Below are 26745 nucleotides of genomic sequence, written 5' to 3' on the forward strand. Positions count from 1 at the left end.
ATTTGCTTTGTTGTCCCTGGCTAGCAGCCAAACAAGAACAGGATCTGGCCCCTCTCTACTAAGGCCCCCCTTTAGGTTTCCTGCGACTCTCCTTTATATGCAAAGACCTGCGGGGGCGCTTTTGTTTTATTTTTTTTCTTCCTTCTCTTCTTGTGTTGTTGTCCCTGCATTGGCTCTGTTCTTGGTTACTGGGGGATTTCTTTTATGTTGGCAGAATAGGCCTTGGATGCTTGCTTGGCTTCCGGGTTACATGTCACGTTCGTATTTGAAAAAGTGAAGAGTTTGAGAGAAGGATGTGATGGAGGGGGCAGCTTGTCTATGGGATTTTTTTTTTGTTTGATGGGCCGTTCTGCTTCCGGGACTGGACTGACGGGTTTGACTAACTAGGGCGGCCACTAGTCAGAGTCCTACATTTTGTATGTGTGTGTTTCTTTTTTTTTTTTCTTCTTTTTTTTATACCTGATATCGCTTCCCCTCCCCCTGTAGCTTGGGGGGGAAGGATCCTGATAAATAGGTGACAAGTGAGTGGACTTGGTTTACGAGACTTGACCTTCTCTAAATAAAGACACGAACGAGGCGGAGGGTCGTTGGGCAGGGAACCGCGATGGATGCCATGCAACCAAAGGCTGTGCGTTAATGGTGGGCAAGAGTATAAGTCCTACGAGTCTGGATGGTGGGTTGCTTGACTTGTGTGGGAGAAAGAAAGAGAAAAAAAAAAAAGAGAATGTCCGAGCTGGTCCAAACAGTAGCGGTGTTGTAGGGCAAGGTTGACAGGCCCAAAAAAGCATACTTCTTGGGCCTATCCCAAGTCACCAGTCCCAGAGTCCCAGATGGAGATGGGGTTTCCAGGGCAGATGAGACGATCTGCTTGTAAAGGCTGGTCTGGGTTTCGCATCGCTTGTATTTAGACTTTGCGTTCCAGGAGGTTCTGTATGTATTTCCAGACGAGTAGTTGACCATGTGTTAACTAGTGACATGTATGAACTTTCTTTTGCCTCCTAGCAGCAGTGTTTCACTGGCACTCACATTTTTTTTTCTTTCCCTTCTCGCTCGACCTTGCAGCAAAGCCAACCTCGCCGTCTAACCTCGTCAAATATATTTGCAGCTTCGAAACACAGAACAACAAAAAAAGAGCAGCTAATGCATCTCTGAGTGTATGTGTGTTTGTTTTGCGGCACATCCACAACCCTCCACACTTGCATGCATAGTATTAGAAAGAAAAAAAAAAAAAGGACCTGCCAGGGGAAGGTTTCTTTTTGCCACGCTCAAAAAATCTGTAACCCTTGGCAGAGCCGAGCCAAGAGAAACAGGTGAAGATGGGAGACAAAAGACCATAAGATAGACAGGTAGATCATCACGTCGCAAAATGACATGTTAGACACACGCCGTATTCCCAGTGTTTGCCTTTCTTTTTTTTTTTTTTTTTTTTTTTTTTCCTTTTGCGTTTCTTCTTCTTCTTCTCTTCTTTCCCGATGGTCGCCGGAAGGGGCATTCTTGTCCGCGAGAATTCCCGCCGTCTTGTTGTTGCGCGTGGCATCTGCATTGGTGTCGTCTTTGTGCGTGTCCTTGATGCGCGTTTTCCTCGCAACCCAAGTACGTCACTGATTAGTGTCCTCTTGCTTTTTTTTTTTTTTTCTCTCTCTCTCTCTCTCTCTTTTTTACTCCTCGGTCGCCTCGTGCTTTCGGGCAAATCCCGTCCTCCGTGCTCCATCCTCCCCCATCCTGAGTTCTCTCTCATTCTCTGTCTTTGAAATTCCGCCCCCCATAGTTTTCTCTCGCTTAGAGCGTTTGTCCTTCTTCCTTCTCAGAGGCCCCCACCAACACGATGGCTTGGCCCTTTTTTAGTAACATCTTCTTCTATTTTGTCATAGGCTGTGCCTGATAGTTGTGTGCTATGTTGGTAGTGCTGCTGCGTACTCGGGCTGCCGTACAATGACTGGCCGGCATGCTGTGCTTAGACTTCATCAACTACTAGTCTTTTTCGTGCCTCCGATGTTGTTTTTGTGTAGCTCTGGTCACCTGTTCATGGCATTGCGCGTGCCATGTTTACGCCCAGAGCGAAGCCAAGACGGTGATAAAATACTTTGTGGAAACAAGCCCGGTCCCTTGCTAGTGGCAGTAGTCTGGTCAACATGGCAGGTTTGGCCGCCGTGCATGCCTGCCATCCTCATATTATCTGCCCACTATCGCCGTCCGTCAACTTGTGGAGTACCACATCTCCCGTGTTGTAGCCGAGATATTGGCAGGTGGCTATCGCTAGGGTCCTGCTAGGGCGGATTGATAGGAGACCAAGACACACACAAGAGTGCATGAGAGGGAAACATGGGCAAGACCATTAATTGCATGATAGTGACTAGTTGCTGGCTTCCTTGCCACTACTTTATGGCTTGCTATGGTAGCCCTCGTAAATTGGTCCCTCTTCTAGGAAGTTGTTGAAGGAAGGGAAATTAGCGTTGCCGAATAGAGACTAGGGGTAGGGCCATGCCCCTTGCTACGAACGACTAGGGTTTATTCGTGTTTTTGGATAAGCAGCATCTGCGTTCTTTTGAGGAGTCTAGCTAGGACAGACTGAGGATTGGGCATTGTCTATTACTCGGTGAGATGTACTAACTAACTGATATGGATTCTTGTTGTCTTGTGGTACAAGCTCATGAAGCGAGGTGATGAATACTAATAGAAGTGAGGTTGATATCATCAAAAAGCAGTTACCCAATGGGGAGAGAGAGCGTGGTACAAACAGCGCCTGCCATTTTTTTCTTTTCTCTTTCCTTTTTTATTTCTCGCCTTAAAGCTTGCGGAAAAGGGTAGCTGCAAAGTATCGCATCGCAGTTACGCCGTCCGACTATCGAGTCTACAGGGAAAAAAAAAAGGGAAGAGTGCAAACAGCCATGTGGGAAAGCATGCACGAAAACGGCAGGTGTGGACTTTGCCGTCTGATACTCGGCGAGTCGTACCTGCCTGTTTTTGGGTGCTGCAAAGAATAGAAGCCTCTGAGAGCGCCCCCAAAGCCGAAAGCCCAGAGCCTCTGTTCTGTGGCTTGCAAGCCTCCGCCTGTTTCTGCTTTGGACGGCCATGCCTCAGGGACACACACAAGGCACTTGCTCATGCCAGCCAGCATCTTTGGCTGCTCGCGTTCTAGGGATACTCCTCCTCGTCTTGGTCGCAACCCCTGTTGCCTCTGTTTCTTCTCTTTTATTTCTTTTTACCGTACGGAAGGGGAGCCCCTGGTATACCAGCAATCCTTCCTGTCCCAGGCGGGGTCCTATTAGCTTCTTTTTGGATGCTTTCTTGCTAACGAGTTTTCCTTCTGTACAGGGTGAAGCAGGTACCATGCTATTTAGTGCCTGGTGGTCGTACCTAGATCACACGCCCCTTTGTGCACCCCCTTGGAGTCCGTTGTTCTGGCCATCTTGGGCCAAGGGCACTACTGCATCCGTATTCCCTCTGGGTCTTTTCCTGGTTTGAAGTCAAAGTGGACGTGTATTGTATGTGCAATGGTCCCTATACGGAGAGGGAAGGGGGGGGGTCTTGTTTTTGCTCGTCCTCTATTTTCGAACGGTGCTTGACACTTGCACCCCCTCGGCCGCAGTTCAACCTCTGTCCTGGATATAAACTTGCCGTCCTTCGCTGTTTCTGACCCGGCTGTTCTTCTCTTGCCTTTTCTCTCTAGACCTCTTGTCAATCGCTACTGGTTTCTCAATTCGCTTTCTTTTCTTGTCTGCATCTTCTTCATCACGTTTCTTTTCTTCACAAGACACTCGTTTTTCTTCTTCTCACCCCCTTTTCTCTTTTCCCAAACCACCACAATGCTTTCCAAGTTCACCTCTCTGGCCCTGATGGCCTCCACCGTGTTTGCTCAGACCTCGACTCTTTGCGACCCCACCAAGAAGAGTATGCTTCCGAACGTCCGCACTTCCGCCCCTCGGCGGTCCGTCTTCCTAGCACCCGCTAACCTAGCTCTCTACAGCCTGCCCTGCCGACCCCGCCATCGCCGGCACCCACACCATCGATTTCACCAAGGACAAGGTCGATGACCTGTTCCACATTGCCGATGGCACCGACGTGACCTACGACGACAAGCTTGGTGCTATCTTCGACATCACCTCCGAGACTCAGGCCCCTACCATCTCCTCCAAGGGTTACATTTTCTTCGGCCGTGTCGAGGTCACCATGCGCGTGGCCCCTGGCACTGGTATTGTCACCTCTGCCGTGCTTCAGTCTGACGACCTCGATGAGATCGACTGGGAGTGGCTGGGTGGCAAGCCCGACGAAGTCCAGACCAACTTCTTCTCCAAGGGGTAAGTGAAACTGCCGTTTGAACTGCCGGCCGCGTAGAACACTGCTAACAGCCATCAAGTAACACCTCCACCTACGATCGTGGTGGCATCACTCCCATGACCGATGCCGTCGGCACCTTCCACACCTACACCATCGACTGGACCGCCGAGCGTGTCGAGTGGATCCTTGACGGCGAGACCATCCGCACCCTGACATACGCCGAGTCCGACTCCACCAAGGGCTACCCCCAGACTCCCATGCAAATCAAGCTCGGCACCTGGGTCGGCGGTTCCTCCACTGCTAGCGAGGGCACCGTTGAGTGGGCCGGCGGCAAGTCGGACTTCAGCAACGACAACTCGTACAAGGCCTACTACCAGAAGATTGTCATCCAGGACTACATGGGCGGCAACAAGACTGCCGGCTCTTACATCTACACCGACAAGACCGGCGCCTGGCAGTCGATTGAGGTGTCTGAGGACAAGGTCGACTCCTCGTCCTCGTCCACCGCCAGCTCCACCAAAACCAAGACCGCCAGCGGCTCCGCCACCACCTTCAGCACCTCCGCCACTGGCACCACCTCTGCCTCCAGAGCCGTCGGCACCGGCTCTAGCACCGGATCCAGCACCGGCTCCGGCTCCCGCAACGGCTCCGCCTCGACCACTGGCAGCTCTGGCAGCTCGAACTCTTCGTCTTCTGCCTCTGCCTCTTCCACCTCTACCACCGTTACTGGCTCTGCGTCCAAGATGCTGGGCTCCACCTCGCTCTTTGCCGCTGGTGTGGCTCTGTTCATGGCTATTTCTCTGTAAATACGCGTCCGTGGAAGCAGAGACATCCTAGTGAATGTTGATCATGCCCCGATAAACATAAACACACGTACATATGCCGGCGCACAGAGTGGTTGCTATTTTGTTTTCCCCCCTTCTCTTTTTTTCATTTCATGTCATGGACGGACTGCCATATATTCGTTTTATTTCTTTTTTCCGATATCCTCGTAATAGTTGATTTCTTTTCTCTTGCACCTATTTGTATCCCAGCGGCTCTTTGTGCTCTCATGGATGTGTGTATTTGGTGAGATTTGTTGGTTATGATGACTATGGTGTAGTACATAGCTGCTCTGAATGGTGAGTAGGTGAAGTACATCGTAGAGAGTCAGTAGAATGGACTTAGCTACTCAATATACCTCTTTGTATGCAACAAGATAACTATCACTTTTGAGTTTTATTTTTATTGTATTGTCATCGGCCTTTTATTCATCGTCAAGTTGATACTTTCAAAAATCAAGGACTATCTAGTAACTACAGCTGGAGGTACATAACCACACCTTCAAAGGATAGTTTTGGAATGAATGTTACACAAGTTCCCGATTTCACTCTCCCCGTAAAAAAGAACCCAGTTTACAGGTACTTGTGCACATGTGCAGCTAGGATAGGAAAGACGGGAAGCATCTCATGGTCTTGAGCGTCTTTTGCATGTATAAAACAGGCGTTGAAGGTTGGCGGGTGTTATGGAATATCTTGTGGAAGTTCAACTATTTTGTTGTAACTAATTACAGGAAGTGAGGAGTACACTAGGCCCTTCGAATCTTCAACTGAAAATCACTCGTCTACCGGTAAAATGTGCGAACTTGAGTCTCTTGGAAAGAAAGGACCATCTGCTCCTGGCTATGTATCTTGCTGTAGGAGCGCACGCTGCATAACTGGTCTCATAAACTCGAAATTCCCAAATCTCATGATGGTGACCCTCCCAGTCCGAGTGCCAACTACCACAGTAAATCCATGGACTGATATGCAGTCACCACGAAATGAAGCAGGGATCCATAAAATTGGAATGTTGTCCCACAAGATCCAGCACCTGTCTGAACTGATGCTCAGGCCATTGAACAGCTCAACAAGGGGCCGAGGAATTGTTTTGTTGGTTGACGATCGGCTAGAAACCGCGATAGAGTCGCGATCAGTAATGAGGAAGGTCCCAGAAGAGTCGAACTTGAGAGTTTCAGTGTGACATTTCAGCTCTTGAATACAAGTGCCGTCATTGGTGCGCCAGAGTCGGATCGTGTTATCATGTGAGCCGGAGGCGACGAGGCTGTCATCAGGTGAAAAGACCACTATGTAAATTGATTCAGTGTGACCCTGCAACTCTTGAACACAGGTGCCATCATCAGTTCGCCAGAGCCGGATCGTTCTATCATGTGAGCCTGAGGCGACGAGTTTCCCATCAGATGAAAAGGTAACTGAATATACTCTTCCAGTATGGCCATGCGGCTCTTGAACACGAGTCCCATCATCGGTTCGCCAGAGCCGGATCGTTCTATCATGTGAGCCCGAGGCAACGAGTCTACCGTCCGGGGAAAAGACAACTGGTTTTACTGATTCGGTGTGGCCCTGAAACTGCTGAACACATGTGCCATCATCGGTTCGCCAAAGCCGGACCATTGTATCATATGAGCTCGAGGCAACGAGGCTGCCATCAGGTGAAAATACCACTGTTTCTACTGAGCTTGTGTGTCATTTCAGCTCGTGAGCACAGGTGCCATCACTGGTTTTCCAGAAGCGGGCCGTGTAATCACCTGAACCCGAGGCGACAAGTGTACCATCAGGTGAAAAGGCCACTGAATTTACTGAGCTTGCGTGTCCTTTCAGTTCCTGAAAACATGTGTCATCATCGATTCGCCAAAGCCGGATCGTTGTATCCCACGAGCCTGAGGCAACGAGTCTACCGTCCGGTGAAAAGGCCACTGAGTTTACTCTTTTAGTATGGCCCTGTAACTGTTGCACACAGGTGCCGTCGTCGGTTCGCCATAGCCGGACCATTGTATCCCACGAGCCTGAGGCGACGAGGCTGCCATCAGGTGAGAAGACGACTGAATGTACTGATCCAGTATGGCCTTCTAAGATCTGTTCACATTGATCCCAGTCATTATTTGTTTGTGGCTTTACCGATATCCACCTGGCAATCTTCTGTTCAAAGATTCGACGAACTAGACTTTTTTTTGGACTGAAGGCAAGGACCGAAGAATATATCTGGAGAGGCGTATCGGTAATTGTTGCCATATTGGCTCGTACTAGACGTAACGCGTCTTGTAAAAAGGCTCGCAGATCGTGGCTTTCTTGTGCCTATAGATTGTTAGTTTATTAGTTTTCTCCGGTCTTTGATCAGCACTCACTTTGAGAATTGCTTGCAGAGTCCTTAGCATTTTGAGGGTTTCTGAGGCTCTTCCCATTAGACTCATTGCTTCCAGCCAATGGAGAAAATGCTCCCGGAAAAACTGAAGAACATCGCTGATATTATCTAGAAGTATTTCACCGTTTTGCATGTGGCCGACCCAGTAAAGACAGGCATATTGTAGTTCGGAAGGAAGATGATTTTGTATGGTGTCGCTCTCAATGTCGGCGCGCTTCGTCCCTGGCATTATGAGTTGACAAATGTCTTGTGTCAAATTCTCCTTCATGATACGAAGACAATTTTGACCCAAGATTCTGTGTGTTTCTTTTTCATCCACCCAAAATGGGCTTTTCCCACGCTTGTCTGGATCGACTAGAAAGTCGCGGAAGGATAGATGGAGCAGTCTCACTGGTAGTTGATCCGAGGATGGAACACCGAGTACTGAGTATAATAAATCAAGCTGGGTTTTAATTGCGTTTTTTGATATGCCAAGAAGCCGTGCCAATGCATCAGTTGAGAGGGGACTTGCAGCTACAACAATAACACTAACTATCTGGCGAAATCTTTCAGTCACTGCCTTCTGTTCTCTATCTGACAGACCCTCAGTAAGACTGTTCAAGACAGGCAAGTAAGTCGTGTTTAGCCGTGACACTTGACTCTCTGTATTTAGACGCAATATTTCATCAAGTCGTTTCCTCGGATCGTCGCATCTTCGATCTTCGAGGAACCGGCAGGTTGTAGCTGCAAAAATAAAAAGTGGGATGGCCATTTCCACAAGAGCCTTAATGTTGTCTTCGCCAGGCCAGTGAGAAGGCAATTGAGTGAGAAGGCAATTGTCTGTCGAAGGCCACGGAACCGTTGTACCGGTCTTTGATTATCTGAAGCTTGTATTTCAAGAAGGCAGTAATATCGCGCTTAATAACGCTGGCTGCTATATCATGGAGAATGAAATCCTGAAATGTTCCTTTGACAGTGTTGAAGCTGAGGCGGATGGGTAGCTCAGGTCGACTGGTGATGAACCATTTAAACTTCATGTTTGGATTGGTAATTTTCGCGCAGGATGAGAAAAGGTTAATGATGAGCTCTATGTCTTGATCGTTGTCACACTCGTCAAGAGCATCAATGACAAACACAAGGAATTTCTCTTTATGAGACCCAGGAGAAACTTTGGCTAGTGGTTCTTTGATCAGTTTCTCGAACTGATCTTTTGGCGCCTCTCTCACAATACCCTTGTCGCCATCGATCACCATGCGAATGCTCTCTGCAAAGTCCGGGAACTTCTCGCTGACTTGAGTGGCGAGCGTCGTGACGAATCTCGATAAGCCCCCACGATCAGCCTCTCCCCTCTTGAAGAAGAAGCTTGCACCAAGCTGGCGAGACTCAAAAAATTGCTGACAGATAGTACGCGAGATGGTAGATTTTCCCGTGCCGGCCATGCCATTCAACCAATAGAGAGACTTGGAAGAAGGGTCACTGGCCCATGTTTTGATGTCGTTCAGAAGCTCTACTCGGGTTCCTGGCAGGCAGACTGCATTATTTCTTTCGTCGTGGGAGTCGAACGATGCTCCGTTTGCGATAGTGAGGGTCTTCAGAATCATTTCAAGGTGGAGTTTGTGAAGGAGATTACTGAACCAAAGATTTGTTAGGGTCGGCCTGAGAAAAGCGGAAGGGGAGCCTTACGTCTGATGGACTTGAAGAATATCAGAGATGGTGCCGTTATATCCTCGAATGTTTTGGACAAGTCCATGGACCTCTTCACGCCGAAATGGCCATTTCAATGCCCGAGGATCTAGTTTTCTCCGTTTGGCCGTATGCTTGGGATCAGGATTTTCGTCTGGTTGCTTGGGCTTAAGCTTTTGCTCTAGTTCCTTAAGCTTTGTGTGACTCTGTTTGAGAACATCATCCAAACTCTTGGACAGTTTGAGCTCTTGTCCCTCTGGCTTGTCTAACAAGACTCGAACTTGGTTGGCGACTTTTTCTAAGCCTGCGACTTCCTCCTTTAGTTCATTAATTTCAGTGCTGGAGTTTTTGACAGCTTTGCCGTAATCTAAGCAAAGCGAGCCAAGTTTGGTAGTTAACTCCACGACTGAAAAGACAGTAATAGCAGCACTAAGAACTTTCATAATGGAAATGACAGGGGGGGGGGGGATATCGGTTTCTTGTTGAAGGTAGTAATAGTAGGTTAATGATGTGTTTCGCGGGAATGCAACGATGAAGGCGGGCTTCTGTCAAAAATCAAGTTTTCATTGGTTTTCCTTGCATGGGAAATAAAAGCTGAATTGAGAGGGATTTCGAGAGCAGTCATCAAAATCAGGCCCATCTCATTGTATGCGGGCGAAGTGCATGCTGCCTAACAGCTACGTGATTTGCCTTGCATACAACCATGACGGAGAGCGAAGCCCTGTATTTATCTCATTGGTGAAAATACCAACAAAAGAAACAAAGATTGATAATGTTTTTTTCCACGATGTTCAACACTCGTGTGAGATTTTTCTTGTTGTTGTCCATGTGAGTTTCAAATACAAGTTACACAACAAATATTTATAGTACAAGAAAGAAAAGGCAAGTGCGCAATCCAGCAACTGACATTCAAGTCTAGCGACAGAAAATGGTATCAAAGCCGAGTAGGAAATATTGAGACCATTGGTTCCTCAGCATCTACCTACTGGAAATGGGTAAGAAGCACATAGGATATTGCTATCACACAAAGCAATTTTTGATGATTTTCACTGTCACGCAAGTTGAAGTGAAATAGGACCAGGAAGTTTCTCCAAAGGAGAGGAAACCGAGCCGGGACTTTATAACCCACCGCCATGTTGAAATGAAAGGCATAGCAGCAGCAGAAATATGTCTTTGATTTACTCGTGAGGGAAATAATTAATATCAAAGCCTCTCTACTCTTCCAAACCCCCTCCATGAGACTGTCTTATGGCTCATGACAACACGACGCGAGTTTTTCACGTGTCAAAGTATCGTCTTGGGACTAGTTGAAATAAAGATTAAGTTGCGCAATTCAAATAACTATGCCAATACCTCCTCTTCAGGTCTCGTGCAAGTATCTAGGTGTGGCAACCTTTGCAATACGAGTGCTGCTAGTATAATTGCTTCAAAAGAAAAAAAACCCAAGTATTGTTACATGCATAGTGGGACTGGGCTTGAACACTTCTCTCAAGAATTCAAATTCAGCTGCCGTTCATGGCGGCTACTTGTGACATTTACTGCTGGGGTCTCCTACCAATGAGATTCAGACCTGTCAGTTGTGACAAGGTTGTATGCGGCTTCCATTAGGTGCGAATTGGCGCCCATTTGCCAGATTAAATGTCACCAACGAACAGTGTGCCTCTTGTCAACTCCAAATATTCACTCATATTACCGACAATATCTCGATAAACACAACATCGCCAGTTCGAAAGAGAGAAATATCTACCCTATTTTGCTACAATGGAGGCAATCGGCGCCGCTGCCAACGTGATTGCCGTCGTCGATTTGTCCGTCAAGGTTGGACTGCTTTGCTTCCAGTATGGCAAGGACGTCAAGAATTCTGCCACTGATATCAATCAGCTACGCGAAGAAGTCACCAATCTACAGACGGTCGCTGAACAAGTTCAGGCGCTGCTGAAAAAGCCGAACGCAGAGAAGCTCACGCAGTCCAAGAGTCTAGATGATGTCCTGCAAAAGAGTTGCGCCCAACTCAAGGAGCTGAGCCAGAGACTTGACCCTAAAGGAGTCCGCAAAGCAATGAGAAAGTTTGGCCTTCGTGCACTCAAATGGCCGCTGCAGCGTGACGAAGTTAAGGGACTGGTTGAGGGGCTTCGTCGATACAACGAGATAATCACACAGATTCTCCAAGTGCATCAGACGTAAGAAATCCTTGAGCCCCGTGTTGCGCACATATTAACAGACTCTTGATATTCTAGTGAAGTTCTACACGATGTTAGCGAGACCGTAAAGCAAACTAATCAGCACTTACTCAACATGCATGAAACAGCAGTGCTCAGTACGCTTCCCACAGCTGCTGGGGCGTCCTACAACTCCCATGATGAGCAACACAACGCAACCTGCCTGCCTAATACCCGAGTTGATCTCTTGCAAGAGATTAAAGAGTGGGCGAGCGATCCTTCCTCCAAGGCCCTCTTTTGGCTTAACGGCATGGCTGGCACTGGAAAATCTACCATCTCACGTACCATCTGTGGGCAATTTTCCGAGTCCCATCAGCTTGGCGCAAGCTTCTTCTTCAAGAGGGGAGAGGTCGACCGTGGAGGCTTGTCAAGATTCGTGACAACCCTCGCGGCCCAACTCGCAGACAGGCAACCCGATGTCACGGAACACATCAAAACTGCTCTTGTTGGCAATCCACACATTTCCGAAAAGGCGACGCGAGAGCAGTTTGACAAGCTTATCAAGGAGCCACTTATGAAGACATGTGCTACTTCTCAGAGAACATGCCCTCTTGTGTTCGTGGTTGACGCTCTTGATGAGTGCGACCGAGATGAAGACATCAAGCTTGTGATTGATTTATTTTCTGATACCAACGACATGGCCTTGTCAAAGTTAAAGCTCAAGTGTCTCATGACCAGCAGGCCCGACTTGCCTATTCGCCTGGGTTTCAACGCTGTGAAGGGTAAATTCCAGGACTTGATTCTCCATGAAATGCCACCCAGCATTATTGAGCGCGATATTGCCACTTTCCTTCGACATGAGCTTGACAGGATTAAGACTGAATACAACACGTCTGTACCCGCCGTCCGCCGGTTGCCTTCCGACTGGCCTGGCAACGCGAATATTCAAGCCCTTGTGAAGATGGCTATCCCGCTCTTCATCTTCGCATCTACGACTTGTCGATTTCTCGACGACCGGCGGTGTGGCGATCCCGATATGCAGCTGAAAGAAATACTAGATTTCCAAACCGAAAGCCAGGCATCGCAACTGGACGCAACCTATCTGCCCATTTTAAACAAGCTGACCAAGGACCTACCTGCAAGGCGACAGAAAGACGTCATCGCGAAATTCCAGGCGATTGTTGGGTCTATTGTCATCCTGGCGAGCCCACTGTCAAAGGCAGCACTTGCAAAGCTCCTCGACCTTCCCACACAGATAATTAACTACCAACTTGACACATTGCATTCCGTTCTAAGCATCTCAGAGTCGACCGAAATCCCAGTGAGACTTCTTCATCTTTCATTCCGCGACTTTCTAGTCGATCCTGAAAAAGACGGGAACAGCCCTTTTTGGGTGAACGAGAAGGAAACACACGGGAGAATGGCTGCCAACTGCCTGCGTGTCATGGGGAGATGTTTGCGTACGGATATTTGTAACCTCGTTCAGCCTGGGGTGAAACGCTTGTCGATTGATCCACAAGTCATACAACACCATATTCCTCCCGAGGTGCAATATGCCTGTCTTTATTGGGTCTACCATGTGCAGGAGGGAAAAGTGATCAATAATGATAACGGGAAGATTCTCGGATTTCTGCGAAAGCATTTACTCAACTGGCTCGAAGCTTTGAGTCTCGTGGGAAGAAGTTCGGAAAGCCTCAAGATCATAAAGTCTTTAGAGGGAACTGTCAGGGTAAGTCCTCACTAGAGAGTACGAGGGATCAACAATCTAACAACTCCCAGACGACAGGACGTCGAGAATTGAGCGACTTTGTACAAGACGCCCTACGACTAGTGCAAGCAAATCTAGCCACGATAGACGACGTACCACTTCAGATCTACACTTCAGTCATTGTTTTCACCCCAAAGAATAGTCCAGTTCGGCAGGCGTTTCAAGCGGGTATTCCAAAATGGATAACTCTACTACCAGAGCCAGAAGACAACTGGGACCAGTGTCAGCAGATTTTGGAAGGCCATAGAAGCAAGATTAAATCGCTTGCCCTCTCCCTGGAGGGTGCACTGGCGGCTACCTCTTCAGATGACAAAACAATTCGAATTTGGAAGTTTGATGACGGAACTTGCGTGCAGGAGCTGAGAGGTCATAGGGCTGCCGTAGACTCGGTTTCCTTTTCTCCTGATGGCTTACTTGTGGTCTCGGCCTCGCAGGACAATACTGCACAGTTATGGAGCGTTCAAGATGGATCCTGTGTGCAGGAGCTCAGGGGCCATGGAAAGTGGGTAGTCGCGGCGATCTTCTCGCCCGATGGCACGCTAGTAGCTACGGCTTCGCACGATCATACTGCCCGACTCTGGAATACTGACGATGGGACTTGTGTACACGAGCTCAAGGGGCACAAAAGTCCAATCTTGTCGATAATCTTTTCACCCGATGGAACTCTCGCGGCTACCTCGTCTAACGATAAAACTGTTCGGATCTGGAAGGTCAAAGATGGCTCCTGCATGCATGAGCTGAAGGGTCACAAAGGAGTTGTAAAGTCGGTGGCGTTTTCACCTGATGGAACACTTTTAGGTTCATCCTCGACCGATGAAGTAATTCGACTTTGGAAGATCGAGGATGGCATCTGCGTACAAGAGCTCAAGACCATTGGGAAGTCCATGTCTCCAGTGTGCTTTTCACCCGATGGCAAACTCGTGGCATCGGGCTTGAATGATGGCTCTGTCTGGATCTGGAGGACTGGCGATGGCACTTGCCTTCATAAGCTTAAGGGCCATGAGAGTATGGCAAGGTCAGTGGTGTTCTCTCACGATGGCACCATTTTAGCATCATGTTCAAATGACGGAACAGTCCGGCTCTGGCGCAGTGATGATGGGGCTTGTTTGCAGGAGCTCAAGGGCCATAAAGCCCCAGTGACGTCAGTGGTGTTTTCCCCCGATGACACTATTTTGGCGTCAAGCTCCAATGATGACACAGTCCGAATATGGAAGACTGACCGAAATGCCCAAGTGCAAGAGACGAAAGGCCATCGAGATGAAGTTGATCATGTAACATTTTCACCCGACGGTACGCTCTTGGCTTCGGCTTCAACTGAGGGTACTGTCATGCTCTGGAAAACCAATGATGGCACATGCGTGAGAAAGCTTCAGGGCTGTGAGAGCTGGCTTGGATCATTGGTATTTTCACCCGATGGTAAACTTGTTGCCTTTTCCTCAGACGAGGGCTATGTCATGATATGGAAAAGTGACGATGGCGCCTGTTTACCGCAGTTGCGGGGCAATAACAACTGGGTAGGATCTATGGACTTTTCACCGAATAGCACACTTTTGGCTACTGTTTCTGGGGATCATGTAGTCCAACTCTGGAAGATCGAAGACGGTACTTGTATCCATGAGCTCAAGGGCCATGAAGGCTTCATCAATTCAATAGTCTTCTCACCTGACGGCATGTTTTTAGCCTCTGTGTCGAATGACAAAACAGCCAGGCTGTGGAATACTGGAGACGGCACATGTCTGAATGTGCTTGAAGGCCATACTAACGAGGTAATGTCGGTGGTATTCTCGCCTGATGGCACACTCATGGCTTCAGGCTCAAGGGATAATACAGCCAGGCTGTGGAAATGTGCCGACGGTAGCTGTGTGCAGGAGCTCAAGGGTCAGATTGGCTCGGTAGGTTCAATGGTGTTTTCCCTTGATGGTGCACTTTTGGCTACAGTCTCCATCACTTCTGGAATATGGCTCTGGCGCACTGGTGACGGTGCCTGTATACAACAATTTCAAGACATATCGACATCAGAAATCAAGCTTGACTCTACTGGATCTTTCCTTCTCACTGATCGTGGGTCTATTGCCATTCAGGATTTCGTCAGCTCTGAGCAAAAGGGCATACAGCCATATTCTAAAAACCTCGATGGTGTAGGAATCAGTGAGGACGGTTGCTGGCTTTGGTGGAAGGGCATGCCAATCCTTTGGCTACCTGCACCGTTCCGCGGTAACTGCTCCAAGATCTGTGATCTTAGTGTTGCTCTTGGTTGTAGCTCTGGACGAGTGGTCATTATGAGATTTGGAGATCTCAAGTTTTTGAAATAGGTTGTTAATTATACATATAACTAGCAACTCTGCAGTTAATGTCTAGCATTTAGACTCACTGAAGTCATCACCCCAAATTATCCTTGTAGCTTTTTTCCAGAAGACAAGAAAACTGCCAAAAGGCTAGAATATTCAAAGAATAAGCACTGTAACTCCTTAGAGGTTCAGCTCCCACATACTTTTCTTGTGGCCGCCGCCCCTCTATCTGTTAAGTTTGAGTTGAGTTTGTGCTACATCACCACTTTCAGAGTAACACCAACCAGACCCACCTTTCCGATGCTCCCGCTTCCAGTAAAACTGGGTCCCTGTGTGCCCCAGCCAATCAGCGTCGACTCGCCTCCAGTGCCGTCATCTAGGCTTTTCGCCGCAGCACATGCTTTTGTGTGACATTTAGAGCAACGACAACGTCTCTCTATTCAGAACTTCATTTATTACCAGCTTGGACACAACCCACGCCGACTCTCTACTCTGTTTCCCCGAACAAACCCACCACCATGCAGGGCTTCAACATGGGGCGGTACATCCCCCCAGACGCCGAGGGCATCTCCACCGGCAACCGGCTCCACGGCAAGCATCCTCTCGGCGCACGCGGCCGCAAAGCCGCCGCCGGCGCCATCATCGTGCGCTTCGAGATGCCCTTCAACGTGTGGTGCGCCAGCTGCCCGCAGGAAACATTAATCGGCCAGGGCGTGCGATTCAACGCCGAGAAGCGCCAGGTCGGTGCCTACTACAGCACGCCCATCTGGGCGTTTCGCATGCGCCATACTACCTGTGGTGGTGCACTTGAGATCCGCACAGACCCGCAAAACACCGCCTACGTTGTTAGCGCGGGGGGCCGCCGGCAGGACCGCGGTGATCTCGCTGACGGCCCGGGCCCACGCGACCCGCTGGGCTTCGTGCATGAGCCTGACGACAGCGCCGACGCCGGCGCCGACGCCACCACTGCCACATTGTCGCCCGCCGACCGTGAGAAAATGCGGCAGACGGCCTTTGGCCGGCTGGAGAAGACGATTATGGACCGCGCGGAGATGGCGCGCACGACCGAGCGCATCGACGCGCTGCAAGACGCAGCAGCCCACGCATGGCAAGACCCGTACACGCGCAACCAGCAGCTGCGCAGCACGTTTCGCGCGCAGCGCAAGGAGCACGAGCGCGAGGCAGCGGCAGCACAGGACCTCAAGGACCGACTCGGCCTAGCCGACGGCGTCGAGCTGCTGGCTGAAGCGCGCGAGGACGGGCTACGCGCGAGCCTGGTGCAGTTTGGCAGCGACGCGGCGGTGCTGCAGCGCAGCGCTGAGCGCTGCGCGTTGGCCAAGCCGCTGTTCCGTGCAAGGCCCGAGGAGCCGGCCCAAGCGCAAACGCGGAGGCGTGGGGTCCTGAAATCGGAGAAGCTGGCGGCAGCGCAGAAGAGCGCGTTTGCATCGGAGGTGCTGGGGAATACGCGGATTGCGCAGGATCCGTTTTTAGCAGAGCGGTCGGAAGAGGGGAGGGGTCCCGGGCTTCTTGCTGGGATCAAGCGAAAACGTGCGCCAGATCCACATGGCGAATCTCCCAAGCCCGCAAGAGCAGACGAAGCGCCAGAGTCGCAGCAGGCAGCAAGGCCAAAGACAACCAAGGCAGTCCTGGTAAACTACGACTCTTCAGGGTCAGAATGAAGACTGCTAGGGGTAGCGGTGAAGAAGTATAGGATTCACAGCTACAGTACACATTTTACGCTTTATGAGAAACGAACGCGATGAAGCAACCGAGTAGGAAAAGGGTGGGAAATGGCTCGGAAATCAAATATGCATTACAAGGGCTACATTAGGCGCTCATGCCTGGGAATCGTAACAGAATAGAGATGATCATAACAACGGGACCGGCCCGGTCTGGCCTGGCACTTTGACCGGGCTTTACAGGTCCATCTGGCCTGCGGCAGCGGGCTCTTCGTCATCGTCATCGTCGTTGAACGACACCACAGACGAGAGATCGGAATCGTCGTCAGAGGCGTCGCCAGTCTCGTCAGCCGCCTCCTTGGTCGCAAACTTGGCAACGTATTCTGCAGAGGACAAGCACATTAGCGGGTGTAGCAGGATCGAGGACCAGCAAACATTTCGTACCTTTGACTTTTTCATCGTACGCCTTGGGCTCACGCAGCAGCAGCGCAGCAGCCTCGCCATTGAGCGGATCGGTCGGGTTGGGATAGCGCAGCAGCTGCGGCAGGAAGCTCTCGAAGATGTTGACCATGTCGAACATGGGTGACCAGGTCTGGTTGATGACGTCAAGGCATACGGAGCCGGAGATCTCGTCAATGTTGGGGTGGAATATACGGTTCACAAAGCCAATGCTAGGCGACTTGTAAGGGTAGTTCTCGGGCAATTCGACGTGGATCTTCCAGAGGCCGCCTTCGAACGGGGCTGTGGCGGCGGGGGTGCGTGCGGTTAGCGGGGGCGGGAAAGCCAGCGGGGCAGTCGGAGGGGGCACTCACTCTCGGCGGGGCCCTTGAAGCGGACATAGAACTCGCTCCTGTGCGCTGATATTAGCTTCAGAGGCCGGCGGTCAGCGGGCATCGTGTTAGTCCTCACACTAGAAGCTATTAGTAAGATACCCCAATTCACGTGCTCCCCCAGTGGCTATGACGTACTGCTATCGTTCACCAGCGTCACTTCATAGTCGCTCATCATGCTGTATTTGATACGTGTGAGTACGGTAGTCAGTCATCGCTGCACATCGCATGCAGATATCGGGGGATGGAGATATTCGTACAGCCTATCGACTGATGTTAGCAAAGGCCCAAGTCTGCAGATAGGCACAAAGAAGCGGAGGAGATGGGCTCGATTTACTTCATGACCTGCGACGAAATGACATGTTAGCACCAGGGCACCAGCACCAGACAAAATAAGCACGTGCAGAAAGACTCACATCGGTTTCGATTCTGCGGCGAGGGCTGCTCATTGTAGCGGCGGGCGAGGATGGACAAACTGACGATGTTGCGTGTGTGGGGCAGGTTGGCGATGGTTTGGGCGCGAAGAAGGTGATGCGGACTCAGGAAATAAAAAAAGATAAAAAAGAGAAACTAAAGGATTGGCAGAAAAAGAAAGAATCTCCTAGAGGTAGCGTCAAAGATAAATAATCGGCAACGAGCTAAAGAAAAAAAAAACGCTGTTCTGAATGCGTACAGCAGCCTGAAAGAGAGTGGTGAGAATCTTTGGAAGAGAACACACCCGCTACTAATAGAAATGGAAACGGAACTGCGTCACAGACAACCCTAACCTGTCCAAACCCTTGCATTGCAATGACGTTTCCCCCCCACTGCCCCACCTTAGTCATGCTCTCCCGCCCTCCCGCCAGCTCTGGCAACTCATACCATGCGTCGAGATTCGCACTGGCCTAGCATCGGACCGAGGATCCTCTTCCTCCCCCCGTCCTGACCCCAACCCTAGAGTCTCCAACTCCAGCGCCCGAGGCACAGTAGAATTGAGCACAGAACACCGCCGAAAAGGAGGGAAGAAAAAACATGTCAGTCTCAAAAGTACGGGGTAAATCCCATCATGATCCAAGGATACATATAAACACAGGAGTCATCCAGACGGCGTGCTGGGCAAAACCTGCCCTTGGTTTTTTCTTTTTCTTTCTTTCCTGGATCGCTTGAGTAGTGCTCGGTCTGAGATTGTACAAGACTTTTCAGTCTTTTTTTTTCTTTTTCTTGATTTTATTCCGGGTTTTTATTCGCTTTTTTTCCTCGTTAAGCTCTTGGCTTACCACCTTGCACCCTCTTTGCATCTTTCTGTGCTCGTTTATTGTATAAGTCTCTACTTTGGGCAGTGGTCCTCGTCCCTGCGCAGAACGAGGCACGCTACTTGCACATCACAGCACAGCCCCGGCGGAACTATCCACCCCGGCAGACCAGCAACGCTCCTCCGTGTTGTGTTACCTTGCCTCACATTTCTTTCTTCTCCCTTGTTCTTGTATCTTGTACTTATATATAAGTCATGCCTGCCCTAGCTCCCATGGCCTCGAGGCCGTCCATGCTAACCCGTCTGTGTACGGGCCAGTCCAGGCGGTTTCTCTCTTCTTTATCCCCCACCTCTCCCCGCCGTCTCTCTACCCCCTCCGGCCACCAGTCCGCCTCTTCTTCTTTGGCCAACCCAATCGCTCTCCCCCGCCACAATGCACAGATGCAGGTGCGCCACAGCTCTCACTCGCCCATGGGCGACCCGTCGCTCATGACGCGCAAAAAAGTCACACTCACCACCCTCGCAAGCATGTACCGCAAGGGCGAGCCCATCGCCGTGCTGACCGCACATGACTTCCCCAGCGCTCACGTCGCTGATGCAGCAGGCATGGACATCATTCTCGTCGGCGACAGCCTGGCTATGGTGGCCCTGGGCATGCCTGACACGAGCGAAATTACGCTTGACGACATGATTCTGCACTGCAAGTCGGTTGCGCGTGCCACATCGGCGGCGTTTATCGTGAGTCAAATCCTCTCCACATTGCACTAACCCAATGGCCTCGACTGACAACTAACCGTCCCATATCTTTCTTAGGTGGGCGACCTACCCATGGGCAGTTACGAAATATCGCCAGAGCAAGCCCTGGCCTCTGCCATCCGCCTTGTAAAAGAAGGCCACGTGCAGGCAGTTAAGCTTGAAGGTGGCGCCGAGATGGCACCGACCATTTCCAAAATCACGCGCGCCGGCATCCCCGTGCTCGGCCACATTGGCCTGACGCCGCAGCGCCAAAACGCACTGGGCGGCTTTCGCGTGCAGGGCAAGACCGTTGCGGGCGCCCAGCACGTGCTCCAAGATGCGCTTGCCGTACAGGAGGCCGGCGCCTTTGGCATGGTCGTCGAGGCTGTGCCCGCCGAGGTTGCGGCTCTCATCACGCAGAAGCTCAGTGTGCCAACCATTGGCATTGGCGCAGGCAATGGCTGCTCTGGCCAGGTGCTTGTCCAGGTCGACATGACAGGCCATTTCCCACCAGGCCGATTCTTGCCCAAGTTTGTCAAACAGTATGGTAATGTTTGGGCCGAAAGTCTCAAGGCTATTGAGACATACAAGACCGAGGTCAAGAGTCGCGCATATCCCGCGGCAGAGCATACATATCCCATTTCCAAGGAAGTTCTCGAAGCCTTTGAGGCGACAACATCAGCGGAAGGCGGAAACCACGGAAAGAGCTGAGATGAGAACCTCAACGACAAGGCTTTCAATGCCTCTCTTTGTTTGTTATTGTATATAGTCGCAGCATAGTCGGAGTGAAGCGTCTGTTTTTTTTTTGGATTTCCCTTTTTCTCGATACTAGTTTTGTATACGAGCTCAAGTGATGTAGCACGTGTAGCAGTAGTTGACCTAACATAGATCCGTAAATGGTGCCGCCAATGTTGTCATGCTCTTTGTGTTTTAGCACAAGCATCACGACTATTAGCCAAAGGCAGGCGTCACTGAGTACGTCACAACCAGCTGGTCTTGGCCGTTTTTAAAACACTACGAGTCTTTAGCACACCACGAACTCTCTCGCAGATTCAGCCCGCAACGGATATGGCTAGACTTACCCTGTGAAGGTTTCCGACAATCTCGTCAAGCGACGGCGCAAATGCGCTATTAATATAGAGAAACAGACTGTCGCTCTGTTTCACTATCAACCGAGGATTGACACGTCAGTCTTGCGTTTCCGCTTTCTGCCCCCAACGCCTTCTCGCGCCCATTCACTCACCCTTGAGCATCCGCCGCAGAAACATCACCACCGCCTCAAAGTTCTGCGTCGCGCTAATCTTGCACACTTCGTGCCGCGGCGCTGGTGCTGCCCCGACCGGCTTGAACCGCACCACCACCTTATCCTGTGGAAAGCGCCCGGCGGCCTGCAGCGCCTCTGTGGCGTCGGGCGGCAGCTGAGTCAACAGCGTCGATGTCGTCATTGACAGCGGAATGCCTTCCCCTGCATCATCGTCTGATGTCGACGCAGAGACCGATGCCGGAGGCGATGTGGCCGCCGCTATCGCTGTGCCGGCGGCTGTTGAGCCCGAGGAATGATTGCTGGGCGCCATGTTTGCCCTGCCCCGCTTTGTTTGGGCGTTGTCGTTTGGTGGATAGAGTCGGGATCGCCGTGGGGTTCAAGAGAAGGGCAGATTATGAGCTAGAAGGGTCGTGGTGTAAGATCAAGGTCGACGAGATGAACAAACACTGAGAACACAAGGCTGTATTTCATGTACTTGAGCTCAGTGAAAGACACAGTGCGAAACATTCTTTACACACCGTTAAAAATCACTGTGCCTTTTTTCACAAAATCCAGCCCAAAGCCAACAGTGTGAGCAAAGTCTCCGTACACCGTTACACAAGGATTGTCACCACAAGCAATTACCACATGACATCATGAGCTGTCAAAGCCATCACGTCATGTCATTGTTTGCAAAGAGAAAGACAAGAAAGTTTATGCAAATTAAAATTCAAGGAGAATCCAGCGACTCTCATTACAGGGGGCAATTTTTTGGTGTAAAAAAGACGTAGCTATAGGGAGAGGAAAACAAATGAGAGAGTTTTGGAGTTGCCGCTCTACTTTTGCAGCGCGCAACAAGGCTGACGTAGAAGAGGAATAAAGAAAATCTCCCAGCCCAAGGCACGCCAATAAAAACAAAGAAAATAAGAGTGATACACAATGAATAAGATGCCATGGACGCCTCCGACGATGCAAGATAACAAATAGGGACATGATTGGACACATCAAATGAGGAACAGGAAAGAAAAAGGAAAAGAACAAAATTCCTTGCCATGACGTCGCCAAAACACAAGATTCGGTCACGATTAGTGACAAATAATAGACCAGTCAAGGAAGCCAGGTCGTCTGCAATGATTTTGTAATTGCTGTAGACAGCATCTTGTCATAAAGAGCGCTTGGTCATTGGCGAATGGTACAGCTTAGCAAATCGCTCATCTTTATTATCGTGACACATCGCGAGGAGGCTCCTTGAGAGGCAGTAGCGACCGATATCGTTCGAGTCTGGCCGACCGCTGTGAGGGTAGAAAGCCAAACGATCTGTGTGTAATTGCAGAAACATCTTGGGGGCTTGGAGAAGCTACAGGATTCGAAGCTTGTATTACAGGCTGCTTCAACAGCTGCAGGGCAGTAGTCGGTTGTTTCATCTCAAGAGATGGGTGAAAGGCAGAAAAGAGATTCGCACATAGTGTTGGCTTTGGACAACATTTCTCTTTTACAGAATTTTGGAATGAAACTCGAGATTTTTGCTTCTCGTCAGTTGCATTTGATTTCGTGTAGCCAGTAAGCCGATCTGGCGCTGTTCTTCGGCGGACAGGAGGGATAAAATGACGTAGTACTCGCGCTGACTCAGTTTGGCCATTATATGTTTGCACACGATTTAAAAATGAAACATTGCGCCTGACAGGTTGGAGCCTATCTTTGTTCTAAAAGACATTGCTCGGATCCTGCGGCACTGCCACTTCAGACTGGAGTTTGCGGCCCAGATTACCCAGAAGCTTATCAAGTTCAGCCCAGTTTCTCGAATCCTCGGCAAAGTTGCGGTGCTTCTCCGACAAGATGTGTTCATCAAAGTCACGAAACTTGCTTTGACAGTTCTCGCAGAAGCCGGGCTTCAGCTCGCGTTTCTCTCGCTCAGGGACTTGGACTTTTTGAAGGCCAGACTTGCGCTCTTTTGAGCCAGCTTCTTCGGTAACGGCTTCCGTCACCCCACGACTGGCAGAACGTCCCGAGGTTGCCTCATGGCTAGGTTCTGTGTGCACGCGGCGTGAACTGCCTTCCGTGTGAGACGTAGAAGGCCCCGAGATTTTAAGGACTTTTCTCTGAAGCCCAAGCATTTCTCTGCTGGTACCAGCTTTAGCACCAAGGGTGCCCGAGGTTGAGGAAATAAGTTGAGATCTAATTGCTGACGTCACTGTGGCATTTTGGATACCCGAGGCTACTGGCTCGCCAGCAACAAGTTTCCCGCCTGGGGCTTTGCCCGTAAAGGGGTTCTCAACCAGCTTCCCGGCAACAGAGAGCTTGTCCCAGGATCCTTGACGTGACATGGACGTCACACGGCTAAACTGCTCGGGGTTTCCTAGACTATCAGCGGCCTCGTCGCGATTACGCTTTCCAGTTACCGTTTGAGGGGACTGGTCTCGGGCGGGACGAAGTCTAGGAGCAGACGTAGCATTGGCAGCAACAGCCGCTGCCCTTTGAGCGCGGGCCTCTCTCTCCTTTTCTTTGGCACGGGTGGCCCGAGCCTCGCGGTGTGCCTCAACATCCTCGACAAAGGGACAGCGGCCATTGGCAACACTGCGGAACTGCGGCCATTCACCATCACGCTTGTCTATCACTGAGGGATATTCACGGGCCATAATGGGTTTGCAGCGCTCCTGCATATCGTGGACATAGATAAAGGGGCCTCTCAAGATATGCATCTCGTTGCTACCCTTTTCCATGTCATAGGCACGGGCCATACGCTCTGATTCAATCATTTGATCGATAGTAGTACCACCATGTGTACTTTGCCGGGCACCTCCAGCACTACCGTTTACATCAACATCGAGCAAGTTTATCAAGATACGGTGCAGTTTTTCCACATTATAAACTTTCTTTCCCATTTCCTGAGCACGTATGAGTACATCGGTGGAACGGGCAGGCTTTGAGTGCTTCGATGGCAGGTCGGCAAATAAGCGGCGGCGCACATCCTGTTGTTGGCGTTCGAGTAGAGATGGGTTGATGGTCTGTGGCTGTTCGTCCGTTTCAGTGGTTTCTTGTGTGGGTGAGACATATGCTGGGATAATGCGGCTTGTTACAACGTGGGTAACATCGTTGGAGAAGAACTTGACCTCGCGCTACAGGACGGACGCAGGTGTTAGTAAGGCATGGGAGCACGTGTACAGGCAGTGGTTTGAGAAATTCACTTACAGCACCAAGTTTCACAATACCTCGTACAAGTCGTTCTTTGAGATCACTAGGAACACTTTCGAAGAAAAACACCATCTTAGGGAACCGAGCACGGTTCTGACGCTGCCATATCAGAATTGTTTCTTTTTCCTTTTCGCTGTACCGTTGCTGGACAGGCTGTGCTTCGTGAGACGGCTTTTCTCGCCTACTTGGAGCTACCTGGGTGGAGGCTCTGGGGTTGCGAACAACTCGTTGTGAAGGTGCATCGAGGATCTGTTTCTTTGACGGCGGTTGTTGGCCGTAGACATCTTCCCGCTGGCCATTGGCGAGGGAGCGTTTTTGTTTCATCATGGTCAGGCTACGCAGAGGGGAATTAGCCGCATTGGGATTATCGATGAGGGGAGTTCGTCGAGAGGCCATGCTGAAAGGGAGCTGGGTGAAGAGGCCCATATACAAGACAGCAGCAAGCCCGTGATCTCTCGAGGTAAGACTGTTGCTTTTTGTTTGTTATCGGCGATTTTGTGTATCGGATGCTCGTGGTTTGTGGTTGCTATGCCAAACACAGAGAGGAACGTGTTTTGGTGTATATCGAAGGTCGAAAAACGGACGGTCTCCTTTCGGTCTTTTCGGTGCTTATCTAATATGGTGGGCGTGATGAGACTGATGGAGTAACAAAGGGCAACGTGGGACGCGCCAGGACGTGGAGACAAAGAGCAAACGATTTCTATGAGGACATGACCATGGGCAATCGTAACGAAGGAAAGAAGGACAAAATGTACAAGAAAAAAAGGTAAAAGAAGGGGTAAAAATAAAAAAGCGCACACAAGAAGCAGAATCAGACGGTGATGCTGTCAAGGGCAAAGGTCGAGGAGATGTGCACGTGAGAGCGCTTCTGTGGTGGCGGACAGACGGGCACTCGATCACTGGCTAAAGACACAGGCAGGCTTATCCAGACGCAAACATGGACCAAGATGTCAGCGGCGGCGCGGGCAAAGCAAGGCAGTCGGCAATGGCTTTGGCTTCGGGTCTGGTGTTGGCGTGGTGATTCTTCCAGGCGCAGGCACTCCAAAAGCTGAGAGAGGCAACACAGCACAAGAAAGATGTGGAAGAGAAAAAGAAAGCAGGCAAGAGTCTCGGCGGGAGAAAAAGCTGGCCAAGAAGCGGCAGGCCGAGTGGGTTTTGGCTTGAGCAACTACCTTGCTTGCTGGTGTGTCTGTGTTTAGAAGGAGGCGCGCCTGAGTCGGCCAATCACAACTGCCAGGGCCATAGTGATTCAAAAAAAAACAGAGAAAAACACGCATAAGCCTGAACTGGCCACACTGTCTCCACACTGTGATTGTCTGCTAGGGCGGGGACGGATGGACGCGTCCTCGCCTCGGCTACGCCAAGTTTACAGTGCCTCGATGCATACGCACTGTTCAGGGCTCCTGCTTGCACAAGCAAAAAAGCAATGGTACAAGTATACTTTCACAATGTACCCACCTGCCAGTGGACCAAAAAGCCCACAGCATAATTTCCAGTGGCAGCACAGGCAAGGATGGCGCTGTAGAAGGGCTGCATTTATAACATTTATAGTGCATACGGGATAGGCAAACGAGATTCTATAATATCAAAGGAGCACTCCAGGCCGCTGGTGTTGTGACGACGGACTGCTACAAAAACAACACATGCGAGATGTCAACAACAATAAAGCAGACACAGACCACGCACAATGCTACATCGCCATAATAACAGCCCCAAGGGCCCAAGGGCCCTAGGGTCCAGCCAGCCCACCCCTTGGGGCACAGGGCACCCTCTCAGGGCAAGCCCAGGCATGCTTTCTTTGTTGTGGTTGAACAACGCGTTGTTGTGAACCTCTGTTGTCGTCGCTATGCAGCAGCCAGCTGGTTGAAGCGACAACAGTCTCCATGAGTGAGTCTCTGATACAATACCACAAGATCTCCATGTAGAGGTCCCAGTAACCACATAAACATTGACCATGTCCGTACAAAAGCACATGAGCACATGCCACACTGATACTTGACACCCGTTGGCAGCCAGGTAACGTTGGCCTGGTTTCTGCCTTTTTTAACACATGTCCTGTCTTTGCCTGCATCTTTCTTCAGAGGAGAAATACTATGCGTTTGTTGCTGCCGGCGTCCTTTTCTCTTGTTCCCAACAATGGTGCTCTCATGGTCCTGACTCCAAGGGTTGGGCTAGGGTTATATCCAACAGCCCAACCCCAGCCCGCAGGCCTACTCGCAACTCTAACTCTAAATTCTTGTCTCTGTTCGCTATCTTGCCCTGCATTCTCCCGCGTGTTCTCTTGTGTCTGTCGAACCCCTGATATGTCTCTGTTGCTGTTTCGTCTGGCTGGCTGGCATTTTCGTGTACTTGAATAGTTATGCACGTACTTAACAGCTCCCCTGTATGCATGTGTTGTATTTAACTCAGAAGGGAGGCCTTGACCCCAAAAAAACACGCCAGCCCAGTCACACACATACGGATGACGCCCTTCCGCTTATAGAAGGCGCAAGGCTGGCTA

General features: G+C 50.3%; 9 protein-coding genes across 9 annotated transcripts; 4 read left to right on the forward strand and 5 right to left on the reverse strand.

Moving 5' to 3' along the window:
- Positions 1-3806: 3806 nt before the first annotated feature.
- BROUX77_006393 (uncharacterized protein) lies at positions 3807-5084 on the forward strand (the record flags this gene model as incomplete). Its single annotated transcript, XM_073751372.1, has 3 exons — positions 3807-3891; positions 3968-4298; positions 4358-5084. The coding sequence occupies 3 exons, from the start codon at positions 3807-3809 to the stop codon at positions 5082-5084; spliced, it is 1143 nt and encodes a 380-aa protein (XP_073603462.1).
- Positions 5085-6782: 1698 nt separating this feature from the next.
- BROUX77_006394 (uncharacterized protein) lies at positions 6783-7687 on the reverse strand (the record flags this gene model as incomplete). The annotated part of the gene is made up of 2 exons (XM_073751373.1): positions 6783-7391; positions 7442-7687. 2 exons carry the CDS (start codon positions 7685-7687, stop codon positions 6783-6785), a joined length of 855 nt encoding a protein of 284 aa, XP_073603463.1.
- Positions 7688-8222: 535 nt separating this feature from the next.
- BROUX77_006395 (uncharacterized protein) lies at positions 8223-9563 on the reverse strand (the record flags this gene model as incomplete). Its single annotated transcript, XM_073751374.1, has 2 exons — positions 8223-9066; positions 9121-9563. The coding sequence occupies 2 exons, from the start codon at positions 9561-9563 to the stop codon at positions 8223-8225; spliced, it is 1287 nt and encodes a 428-aa protein (XP_073603464.1).
- A 1318-nt stretch (positions 9564-10881) lies between these two features.
- On the forward strand, positions 10882-15359 carry BROUX77_006396 (uncharacterized protein; the record flags this gene model as incomplete). Its single annotated transcript, XM_073751377.1, has 3 exons — positions 10882-11300; positions 11358-13008; positions 13059-15359. The coding sequence occupies 3 exons, from the start codon at positions 10882-10884 to the stop codon at positions 15357-15359; spliced, it is 4371 nt and encodes a 1456-aa protein (XP_073603465.1).
- A 494-nt stretch (positions 15360-15853) lies between these two features.
- Positions 15854-17014, forward strand: BROUX77_006397 (uncharacterized protein; the record flags this gene model as incomplete). Its single annotated transcript, XM_073751378.1, has 1 exon — positions 15854-17014. One exon carries the CDS (start codon positions 15854-15856, stop codon positions 17012-17014), a length of 1161 nt encoding a protein of 386 aa, XP_073603466.1.
- A 237-nt stretch (positions 17015-17251) lies between these two features.
- BROUX77_006398 (uncharacterized protein) lies at positions 17252-18293 on the reverse strand (the record flags this gene model as incomplete). Its single annotated transcript, XM_073751379.1, has 6 exons — positions 17252-17397; positions 17459-17755; positions 17827-17931; positions 17983-18023; positions 18182-18189; positions 18261-18293. The coding sequence occupies 6 exons, from the start codon at positions 18291-18293 to the stop codon at positions 17252-17254; spliced, it is 630 nt and encodes a 209-aa protein (XP_073603467.1).
- Positions 18294-19516: 1223 nt separating this feature from the next.
- On the forward strand, positions 19517-20521 carry BROUX77_006399 (uncharacterized protein; the record flags this gene model as incomplete). Its single annotated transcript, XM_073751380.1, has 2 exons — positions 19517-19813; positions 19889-20521. The coding sequence occupies 2 exons, from the start codon at positions 19517-19519 to the stop codon at positions 20519-20521; spliced, it is 930 nt and encodes a 309-aa protein (XP_073603468.1).
- Positions 20522-20761: 240 nt separating this feature from the next.
- Positions 20762-21384, reverse strand: BROUX77_006400 (uncharacterized protein; the record flags this gene model as incomplete). The annotated part of the gene is made up of 3 exons (XM_073751381.1): positions 20762-20824; positions 20893-20975; positions 21054-21384. 3 exons carry the CDS (start codon positions 21382-21384, stop codon positions 20762-20764), a joined length of 477 nt encoding a protein of 158 aa, XP_073603469.1.
- Positions 21385-22756: 1372 nt separating this feature from the next.
- On the reverse strand, positions 22757-24641 carry BROUX77_006401 (uncharacterized protein; the record flags this gene model as incomplete). The annotated part of the gene is made up of 2 exons (XM_073751382.1): positions 22757-24169; positions 24243-24641. The coding sequence occupies 2 exons, from the start codon at positions 24639-24641 to the stop codon at positions 22757-22759; spliced, it is 1812 nt and encodes a 603-aa protein (XP_073603470.1).
- Positions 24642-26745: the final 2104 nt, after the last annotated feature.

The sequence above is a fragment of the Berkeleyomyces rouxiae genome (assembly GCF_048999995.1).
Source record: "Berkeleyomyces rouxiae strain 22BRR77 chromosome Unknown BrBRR77_ptg000008l, whole genome shotgun sequence".
NCBI lineage: Eukaryota > Fungi > Ascomycota > Sordariomycetes > Microascales > Ceratocystidaceae > Berkeleyomyces > Berkeleyomyces rouxiae.